This window comes from Urocampus carinirostris, chromosome 10 (genome assembly GCF_059441175.1).
Source record: "Urocampus carinirostris isolate Australia breed hairy pipefish chromosome 10, RoL_Ucar_1.0, whole genome shotgun sequence".
In the NCBI taxonomy this organism is placed as follows: Eukaryota; Metazoa; Chordata; class Actinopteri; order Syngnathiformes; family Syngnathidae; genus Urocampus; species Urocampus carinirostris.
In genome coordinates this window covers 20,374,743-20,385,898 of record NC_142358.1, presented here as the reverse complement: position 1 = coordinate 20,385,898, position 11,156 = coordinate 20,374,743, and the positions used below count along the sequence as shown (strand labels likewise).

Below are 11,156 nucleotides of genomic sequence, written 5' to 3'. Positions count from 1 at the left end.
TCCGGAATGATACATAATGGAAAACCCCAGGCGGCAGACGCATGCGCACAATAGCATCAAACCGCTCGCTTCGTTTGCAACGAAAAAAAACGATACCGAGATAGAGGCTACCGCCGCGAACTTGTTAGACTTGATTGATTTGCCGTTTCGTGATTGTCTGTGTTCACCGGATGGTCCCCATAATTGACAAATGTGCGTCTTTCCGTACAGATTTTCTTGTACGTCGTACACGTCTTAAAATGCATAATAAACGTACTTTGTGTGGCAAAAACGTACAGGTTGACAAGTATGGTTGAGTCTCTATAGTTTAGTGAGTTGGTTCTGGTGTAAAACTGCATTCACTCAACTGTTAAAATAAACCTCTTAACACATCAAATGCCATACATCAAAATCTTTTTTCCCTATTGTTTGTAAATAAATGTGTTGTGTTTAGAAAAACCTGCGATCCTAGAGAGGATAAGAGGTGCATAAAATGTTTGGGTGGTTAGAAAAGATCACTTGTCATCCGTAATTATAGTATGTAAGATAGATGACAAAAATAGGCTGAACGATAAGGAATTATACTGAAAACCGAAGCTAAAAATTTGCTGTAGACATTTTTTACTGATACAGCCCACCTCAGAACAGAACGGAGTTTGACACCCCTGGTTTGTTGTGTTATATAACTTTTACAAAACCAACTAGGAGAAATCCTCACAAAGCAATGGCATCATTTAATGCTGTGATTGTGTCAGTTTAGTTTTAAGAACAATTTCAAAATAAATTGAGTTTATTATGGTCAAACATCCTTTATAATCAAAATGCACATTAGAAAATGTGTTTTTTTTTTCTCTCCAACCAAAGCAAATTGTGTGTTCAACCAAAAATACATGCTCGTTCATGCCATTTTGGCAAGGACTACCTAACCCTTGTACATGATATGTGTTTCATTTTTTGATTTGGTAAAACTACCTAATCTGCTTTTTATGTACATTTATTTTGTTGTGACGTGTGTTACTTTTGTTTGTGTTCACCCATGGACCCTTTAAGGACGTGACACAAGGGAGGAGGGGGGTGACAAATGCGTAAGTTTTACCGCAGGTTTGAGAGTGTTCTCCATTCGGGCCCCGATGTTGTGGAATGCTCTGCCCCCTGAAATTTGATCTGCAACCTCCGTGGAACTGTTTAAATCTCGGCTTAAAACACACTTCTATTTTAAAGCTTATAAATGACCTATTTTTCATGTTGGCAAAATCTCTGTATTATTTGTTGTCAAGTCCATCCCTGAGGGAGAAAACTACCCAATCTTTCGTTTATTGTTGCAATTGATTGTTGAAATTGGAGGGATCAGTGTAGTCTGATGTACAAGGATCCCTGTAATTTCCTGGTAAATGCAACCTACACGCGGAGAAGCTGTGTGCAGGGACTTGCACGACCAGAATGAGAAAGTTGTAGTGGTGGGCTGGAAGGACGTGGGGGACACCAGCCTTGTTCGCTTGCAGACTGGGAATGTTTCCAGCCTTGGTGGACACTTGATTTTCATCCACGATCATGAGGCCTGACGTCGTTCCAGTCGAAACCCTCTTAAGACCAACCCTGACAGAAATGAGGACCGGGCCCGGCGAGAGGAATAGGGACATTTGTGTAGCAATAACTTATTCAGCCTGGGTGGCTGATGTGTGTGGCTCTTGTATATTAGGTCGAGACTTTTTGAAAGCTGCAAATATTGTGGTGGACTTGGGACCTTGGGTGCTCATCCTGCCAAGTGGTCAGTGGGGTGCTGAGGGAGCGACCGTCAACCCCGCAAATTCCAGAACTTGCAAGTCCGCCGGGGGAAGCGCCAGTTATGAATCTACAGCAATCAACGAAAGATTGGGTAAAGTTTGCTCACCCAGGGATGGACTTGACATAGCCTAGGGCCGACCCCAGGGACTGAGGCGAATACTGAGGCGGTTGGAATATTTTTTTGTTTCTCTAGGTGAGGGGCTTGATAAAGGGGAAGTCAGTGTAATATCTGTTACTTTTGTTTGTCTCGTTTGTGTCCAAGCATGGATCCTTTAAGATGGGATGTGACGCCAGGGAGGAGGAATAGATAGATAACTTTATTCATCCCCGCAGGGAAATTCACATTTCCAGCAGCATCCCTTCGCTGAGAACAATACAATAATAAAGCAAAAGGAATACAATATATAAATACCCAATGTGACGTGCTAATACCCACTGCAGCATGTTGTATAGAGTATTTAAAAAGTGCTACATAAAATACACACTGCAATAAAAGTACGGTAATATGCAATGTAGGGGGTGTGGTTTAATGTGGGCCTTTACTCCGCCGGGTGGAGTTAAAGAGCCTCATGGCATGAGGAAGAAAAGATCTCTTCAGTCTGTCTGTGGTACAAGACAGTGACAGCAGTCTGTCGCTGAAGCTGCTCTTCTGTCTGGATATAATGTTGTGTAGTGGATGTGATGTAATTGTCCATGATTGACCGCAGCTTTTTCAGTGCCCGTCTCTCAGCTACTGTTGTCAGGCTGTCAAGCTCTGTGCCCACAACAGAGCTCGCTTTCCTCGCCAGTTTATTGAGACGAGAGGCATCCTTCTTCTTGACGCTGCCTCCCCAACACGCTGCCGCATAGAAGAGGGCGCTTGCCACAACTGTCTCGTAGAATATTTTCAGGAGCTTTTTGCAGATGTTGAAGGACGCCAGCCTTCTGAGAAAGTAAAGTCGGCTTTGACCTTTCCTACATAGAGCTTCTGTGTTGGCAGTCTAGTCCAGTTTGTTGTCCAGCTGCACACCCAGGTATTTGTAGGTCTGGACAAATTCTACACCTTCTCCTTTGATGGTTACAGGAACCGGGTGAGTTTTAGTTCTCCTGAAGTCCACCACCATCTCCCTGGTCTTGGTGGTGTCAGGTGCAGATGGTTTGCGTCGCTCCATTGGACAAAGTCCTGAATCAGTTTCCTGTACTCCTCCTCCTGCCCACTTCTGATACATCCCACGATCGCAGTGTCATCAGCCAACTTTTGCACGTGGCAGGACTCAGAGTTGTACTAAAAGTCCGATGTATACAGAGTGAATAGGAACGGAGAGAGCACGGGGGAGGCGATAGATGCGGAAGTTTTGTGTGAATGTTTATACCACCTGCTATTTTGTTAATAAATTGGCGACAAGACTTAATCAGTGACTGAGTGAAACAAATATCATAGGAAAGGTCAAAGTTATTTAAAAATGCTTGATTCTGTATATGTGCCTGAAAGTCAAGTCATATTTATTTGTATAGCCCTTTATTACAAACATTTAAGCATCTTCGGTGAATACTGTGAAATACGTTTGTTTCTTTTGTTTGGTTAATCATTGTGAATGAAACATTTCGATTGATCGAATGCTTGTTTTGAGCTTGAATATTTATGCACCAAACCTGAAGATTGTATTGTAAAGACTGTAGGGTCACTTGTTAAGGTTGTATACCCTGACACCATGATTGTAACCAGCTTATTCTACTAAGTGCGCATGCAAAAATTCCATCCAAGCACCCTGAAAAATTAAACCATTGTTGAAACTATTTTCCTTAATCATGGCAGGATGTGCTACACTATGATAAAATGTGAACAAGGCAGCGTCGGAAATACTCCACTGCCCTGAAATGGGTCAGTCTATTTGATTCCTAGCACCGCTCTCACCCCGCTCTCCACTCCTCTTTTGCGCTGCTAGTGTCACCTGCGAAGGAGTCTGTGGAGACTCCAGTGGATTACGGTGAGAGTGTGTTATGCTACGGTTATGTTGAACAACAATTTTACCACCCAATACCATGCCTTTGTTATCTGTATGCGTATGTGTGCGTATGTCATTAGAAAAAAATGAGTAAAAACTGGACATGGCGTAGGAACAGTGTTTCTTTTGATCACAGAGCTTAATGTGATGTTAACAAATGGGAAGTGACACTTCTGAACACTGTTAAACGATCCTAAATCACTTTAAGTAAAATGAAAAAAAAAATCTTAACCAACCAAACACTCTGGGTGCTCAGCACCCCCAAAGTTTTGAACCAAAAATTGCCCTTGCCGGACACTGTACTATGGTGAAAAATATGACTCTGCGGCAGCTAAAAAAGACACCTTACACTTGAGACTCTCTTTGAGAATTTAAGGGTTGCTACTTCATATAACCCACACTCGAAGTGTACTGTAAGTTAATAAAAGTACAATAAATGGTTAACATGAAAAAACAGATTACAGCAGCATAAAGACCCCCACAGCTGTAATTTCCAAAAATGTTTTTTTACATTACAGAAGCACAGTACACTGCCCATGTTCATCAATTTGAATATAAGTCAACAAGCTTATGATATAGCCATGAAAATAGCTAGCAATATGTATGCTGGTTGTAATTTTCTCAGTGGAAAATTTAACTCATCAAAATCCAACTGTCTCAAATATTCTTGTGCGTATTGGATTTTCAAAATATCACAATTGCATTTTCAATAGTGAAATTCAGCTAAACACAGCAACAATTCACAATAATACTGTACTATTAATACTGCAGATTTGAACTTTGTTAGATTAGCATCTTACGATAACCACTGAGCTTGTTGACTGAACATTACTTTTGTGTTTGGCCATAGCCATTATGCATTCTTAGAGCAACATTTCCTATGTGGATTTAAGTAAATGGACATATAGCAAAGTTTTTGTGGAACTCTACAAACTGGAACTTATTTCCACTCAAGCATGTTACTCTTATATAAACAATGCAATCATTTACTGGTCTTCAAATATCAAAAGTGCCATTTTAACAAAGTTCCCTAATTTAAGTTCCCTTTTAATCAAGATTTGTTATTTTCCTTCAGAATCTCTGCTTATACTTGTATCGCTCGTTTTGTGAGAGCGATAATGTCAGATTTTAATTGGCAGTATCTTTAAAATGTTTAAGTTAAAATACTTGATGGGCAAAATGTAACTTAGTCCAGCCACATACAAAAACACAAAACCAAAATGACACTATTGAGTAAAATCTGGCTTGCCAATTACATTTTTTCTCAGTGCATGCAACAAATGAGTGAAGAGACTTTAAGCCATAACAACTCATAAAATTCTATAAGCTCTATTGAGTATTTCCAATTTAGAAAGAAATATATTGATTTCGTACATAAATAAAAGTAAACTAGTAAGCCACAACAGAAATATTTTTAAAGATATCTTTTGTAAGTTGTCTTTTGAACTGGATATTTGACATAAAAGAGATTGTACTGTGTGCTGTGCCGTATGAAGTGCAAAATGAATGCATGGGACGCACATAATAGCTTTAAAGCAATAATAATCAACATTTAGCTGAAGTAAAATAATTAGTGGATCGGTTATGTGTACATCTTCACATTGTAAGCTATCTTAACAGAGCATTTTCTCTTGTACAAATCTTCTTTAGAGGAGGTGCACCTGCTTCATCCGATTCTTCCTAAGGAAGAGGAAAAACGTTTTTAAACATCACTTGGGTAGAGGGTGGTGGTAAAAATTGTCCTAAAATTGGAGGCAATGAATAAGGTAAACATTCTAGGAAAAAAAGGCTAAAACCTGTGTCTGTATGGCGCTTCGTCTGGCACTTGCTGATAAGAGATCTTCCTTGATCAGAGTTGGAGGCTCATCTGCTCCATCCTGTCCAGAGTGAACTAAATCTTGATTCATTAAAAGAAAACATTTTCAGTTGCGTGCTGTTCAAAAAATAGCAGTGCAATGTGACGAACCAGAATATCCCTGGTTTTGAGTATATTTTTTATTGTTACATGCCAGACAAGTTGCCAGTAGGTGCAGTTGATTCTCAGAAAACTAACAAGGCCCAGCATTCATAATAGGCACGCTCCAAAGGCAGTGCAATTGGGCAAATAGTTCAAAGTGGTGTGCTACGAAAAAATTGCAGTGTGGCAACCAATGTCTGAGTTCATCAATTTAAAGGGAGAAAAAAATAAACAAACCAATGGGAATCGGGTGGCGCCTATTTAAGGATGATGAAGCCAGCGCAGGTTGAACATACATTTCAGGAAAATGGGTCGTTCAAGACACTGCTTCAAAGAATGGCATTCTTTGATGAAAAAGTTGAATGAAAAGTGAAAAAACTATTAAAAAAAATGGTTGGCTGTTCAGCTCAAATGATCTCCAATGCCTTAAAATGGGTAGAAAAAGCAGAGAGAAAACTGAAGACAACTATTAAAATGGGCCAGAGGATAACCAGAGTAGCAAAGGCTCAGCCAATGATCAGCTCCAGGACAATCAAACACAGTCTGCAGTTACCTGTTAGTACTATGACAGAAGACATCTGTGTGAAGCAAATTTATCTGAAAGAATCCCACTCAAAGTCTCTCTGTTAAAAAAAGGAACGCGCAGAAGAGGTTACAGTTCGCCAAAGCACACATCAACTGGCCTGAAGATAAATGGAGGGACATTTTGTAGAGTGATGAAAGTAAAATTGTCCTGTTTGGGTCCAGGTGCCCCCGACCACGTGTAAGACGACCCCCAAATTCTAAATTCAAACTACAGTATAAATTGAAGACAGTGAAGCATGGTGGCGCAAGAATCATGGCCTGGCCACGTTTCTCCTACTCTAGTGGTGGGCCCATTTATCACATACCAGGGATCATGGATCAGTTTCTGTATGTCAAGGTACTTGAAGAGGTTATGTTGCCTTATTCTGAAGAGGACATTGAAATGGGTGTTTCAACAAGACAATGACCCCAAACACACCAGTAAACGAGCAAAGTCTTGGTTCCAGACCAATAAAATTAATGTTATGGAGTGGACAGCCCAATCCCCAGATCTCAGTCCAATCGAGAACTTGTGGAGTGGTATAAAATATGCTGTTTGTGAAGCAAAACCAAGAAATGTAAATGAATTGTGGAATGTTGTTAAGCAATCATGGAGTGAAATAACAACTGAAAAGTGCCACAAATTGGTTTACTCTATGCTACACAGATGTGAAGCAGTTGTAAAAAAAAACTGCGGTTATGTAACTAGATATAAGGGTTGATAAATGCTACCTTTTAAAAAAAAAAAATCAAAATAGTTTTGAGTTTGTACAATCAACAGCAGACACTGCTATTTTTTCGAACGCACCCCTTTGACCTGTTTGCCCAATTGCAAAGCCTTTGCATGGTGTCTGTTATGAATACTGGGTCTTGTTTGTTTTATAAGAATCTGCTGCAAATACTGGGAACTAGTTTGGCATGTAACAATAAAAAATAAACTAAAACCTGTGATGTCACATTATTTTACCTGCACTGTGTGTGTGTATATATATATATATATATATATATATACATATAAAAAAATTGTATAGGGTGGTGATTTGGTTCAGATGTAAAACTGCAATTACTGAACTGTTAAAATAAACCAGCTAGTACATTCAATGCCAAAAATGAAAATCTTATTTCACCATAGTTGCGTTGTGGTTATATTATGTTGGGTAGGTTACAAATGTAGGCTGATTAATGAAGCATAATACTGAAAAATAAAACTAAAAAGTTGGAGTTTACATTCTTTTGCTGATCCGGTCTGCCTCAAACAAAAATTTTGCATCTGGCCCCAAAGCCAAACTGAGTTTCACATCCCTGCTCTACATAATACAGCGATGTTAAGTAGTCAATTATTAGTGTCCCTTTATAGACAAGTTAATTTGTTTTTTTAAAGATTATAACATACCATCCACGGTCTCCTGACCAAGCATTGGTGGTTGGGAATCTTCAGTTCGGAGGCTGGAGGTATGCGGAGGGCTGACTTGCTGCGAACTAGAGTTGCTGCTGCTGTTATCCATTTTAGGATGGTAAACATCAGACAGAAAACTTTGGTTGCTATTTTCATCTGCAGTACACAGAATATATTCACATTATTTACTGAGCGAGTTAAATGCATTTACGTGCATCGCCAATATTTTATAAACTTTTTCCCCCAGCATAAAACTCACCATTCAAGTCTGGTAATGAGTTAGTGTTTTCAATGACCACATCCTTTAGCCCTCTGGTTCCTCCACTAGTAGATTTGTTGCGATAGATCTATTGTGACAAATAACTACATACTGTGAGTCCCACACATTGAATAAAAGCTTTCAAATAATACTGCATACCTGTCAACTTATACGTTTCCCCTGTATTTTATGCAGTTTTTGATCATTTCAAATTGTGTACGTCATAAATGAAAAAAAAAAAACTATTTTTTTTTTTGTTGGACCGATCTTGTCTTGCCGGTTAAAGGATGAATGGGAAGATGACCCGTGGCTACCTGATGCTCTTATCGCTAACAAACCCAAGATAGAAGACCAATTAATCCAGAGTCTTTTTGGACGCACATATTGAAATAAAAGTTGCTTTTGAGCAAGATCGCTTTCCATTTATGATAAAGATTTACAAAGTTCATCTCTGCCTTCCTCACTAATGCCAACTGTGAGAGTTTTTAGCCACATAACGAAAGTACAAAGTAAGGGAAGACAATGGGGACTGAAATTCCAACATATTTGTTGCAAATTTAACAATTTGTGAGTTTTTGTTCCAGATTAAAACCATCTTTAGAACTAAATAAAGGTTATCCCAAATTCATAAAAATGTGGGAAATAGATCATGTTTTTTGCATTTTATGTATATATATATATATATATATATATATATATATATATATATATATATATATATATATATATATCAACAGTTCATTTCAATTATTTTCCAAGATAATAAATTATGAAGACTGCCTGTCTTGTCTTTGACATCCTGAGCTCTGACATCAACAGATTAATACTAGCACGCTTGCAAACCAGTCAACATAATGTTTTGCCTGTTAATAAGTTGAATAGGCTACAAGTGTTTTAAGCATAGTTTTGATAGTTTTGTGGAGAATGCCTAGGGGTTGTGTCACAGGTGGATGCAGTCATGGTACGGCTAACGGTGTTAGCGCTGTCTTGAGCAGTTTGTGGAAACTTGTTGCCTGCACCATCACTAAAACCCGAGTTTTGTCCTAAAGTGGATCATAAACTCGCTAAAAACTAAAGAATGCAGTTTAATAGGGAACAAACACCATCTATATTTTACAACAATACATTTATTCAATTTGTTGATCTTTAGTATGGCCCATTCACAAATGTGTGTTACCGTCTGACAAGAAAATTGCGGTTCATAACGAAAAACTGCTTGATTATTCAATGAAAGAGGATACAAACTTGTTATTAGATCAAACACTGTTTCAGGAGAAGGGTCTTAAACACAACCTACCAATCTGTGTTCAGGAAACGACTACCCCTTCTCTCCTCTTTGTCGCGAATATCAAGTTCACCCTAGTCACTCTCTTCAATTACTGGTTCGAAATTGATACGGGTCTACATTTAATTCTCTGGCGCAATGACAGTTTTTTTTTCCTGGACATACCTCTCAGGGACATTCCTTTGTCATAATCAGCCATAGAATCGATGTCGGAGAGACTATGATTACTACAATAGCTGTCTGTTTTGAGAGCTTGCCACAAATGTTGTGTTAACGGGATTCACCACTTTGAAAGTGTTGTGTTACTTCAATGACGTCACAGCTCCACAACAAACAAGCCACAAGGGCCAACTGTGAGACTAAATTTCTTGAGTCCCCAGGCAACATATTTGCATAATTGTGGGGAGGAACACAACACATGTGCCTAATTTTGTGTTTGGGAATACCTTTACATCTGTGAAATCCTGCGCTGTATAATCTGCACTAAATGTAGTGGGGAAAGAACCAATTTTTATTTGGCAAACAAAACAAACTTGTTTCACACAAAATATTTTGGTTTTTATTCTTCTTAGCCTGTATTGCTGTGGATAAATAGGTGCCGCGTTGTGTTTGTAAGGTTTATATTTCGCTTTATGAATGGAATTGCAATCATTAATATGGGGAGCAATTGGCTGACGTTGACAGGTATGATACTGTGTATAATTAAGAAGCAACCTGTTTAGTTTCAGTCACTGGCACCCACTTGAATATGCGTAAGGATGTGTCTCCAACCGTCACCCATTTCTTCTCCCTGGGGATTTAAGTACAGGAGTGTGACAATAAGAGCAATACAGTAATCTCTTAATAAACGGTAAAATATTATTACCGAAAGACAGTACACAATTACGTTATCGGCACATCCAGTTAAAATGTTTATCTTGAGAAAGAGTGTCACAAGATCATGCGCAAATGAACGTGATTATTAGCACAAATTGTAAATCGTCAACGGGGTCTTGTAATGATTTGTACTGAGCTGCAGCCATATTGACAGCTCCAGTCAGGGGGGGGGGGGGGGGGGAATCCCTAAAGCCCCGCCCCGTTTTCCTAATACAGGCACACCAATTGGCTACACGCTACGTCAGTTATCTAACTTTTCCGACTGAAGTTAGTTGAGCGACGTAGCAGCTAGCGAGCGACAATCCGCGAAAACATTTCCTTCATGTTGCAAACTAGACAGCCAACGTACCATTTACGAACTTTTTCAATTGCAGCCAGAACCTTTTTAATGTCATCCTTGGCGCGACTGCGGGTCTCAGCACGGCCTGAACGTCCCGACATCTTGACGCTGATATGAATCATCTAATGATGCATGAGGAAAACTTAAGACCTAGCCCCCACTTCTTCTGTACCGTGGTAGTCTCGCGAGAGGATCCTGTCAACTGTTTATCTTCTAAACACCCTCCCTTTTTACTTGCACCTGCAAATACACTATTGTCGCAAATGTGGTGTTTGTGTTTATTTATAATTTACTATATGACCCCAATCAAAAAGGAAATTTGGAGGGGGTGAATCTATCAAAGTTTAACATAGGCAGTGCTTAAAAAGGTGAGAAGGGTGCAAAAAGAAAATACCGTTAGGTATTTATTTGTGTGTAACGCGCACTCTTTTATTTATATGAAAATATATAAAGTTTTGTTTGACTTTTTCTCAGCTCAAACTTAGCATTGCAAGTGAAAAACGTTGTTGAATACTTGCAGCCATGATTAAAATCATTTGATGACTTTTTTTGGTTCGAACAATTTTATTGACACTATTAACAGCAAATAAACAATGTGAGGTTTGAACATTTTTTCTTGACAATTTTAACAGCAATTGAGCACATTCACAATTTTGTTATATATGAACTCAATACCAGTTTACAATTTACCAATGCTTTAAAAAAAATCCTCAAAATTATGTCATGTAGT

The 11,156-nt window shown here is 38.8% G+C and overlaps 1 protein-coding gene across 1 annotated transcript; it reads right to left on the bottom strand.

Moving 5' to 3' along the window:
* Positions 1 to 3,851: 3,851 nt before the first annotated feature.
* On the bottom strand, positions 3,852 to 10,592 carry bcl7bb (BAF chromatin remodeling complex subunit BCL7B b). Its single transcript, XM_088346399.1, has 6 exons — positions 10,436 to 10,592; positions 9,925 to 10,000; positions 7,926 to 8,013; positions 7,664 to 7,822; positions 5,546 to 5,646; positions 3,852 to 5,429 (listed from the first exon to the last, which is right to left on the bottom strand). Exons 1-6 carry the CDS (start codon positions 10,546 to 10,548, stop codon positions 5,358 to 5,360), a joined length of 609 nt encoding a protein of 202 aa, XP_088202525.1. The 5' UTR covers positions 10,549 to 10,592; the 3' UTR covers positions 3,852 to 5,357.
* Positions 10,593 to 11,156: the final 564 nt, after the last annotated feature.

What these genes read in the sequence shown, in the direction of transcription:
- bcl7bb (XM_088346399.1), bottom strand. Translation starts at nt 10,548, where the DNA reads ATGATTCATATCAGCGTCAAGATGTCGGGACGTTCAGGCCGTGCTGAG. An exon ending in ATTGAAAAAGTTCGTAAATG is followed by an intron (nt 10,001 to 10,435) that starts GTACGTTGGCTG and finishes TTAAATCCCCAG; the next exon opens with GGAGAAGAAATGGGTGACGG. An exon ending in GAAGCGCCATACAGACACAG is followed by an intron (nt 5,430 to 5,545) that starts GTTTTAGCCTTT and finishes CCTCTTCCTTAG; the next exon opens with GAAGAATCGGATGAAGCAGG.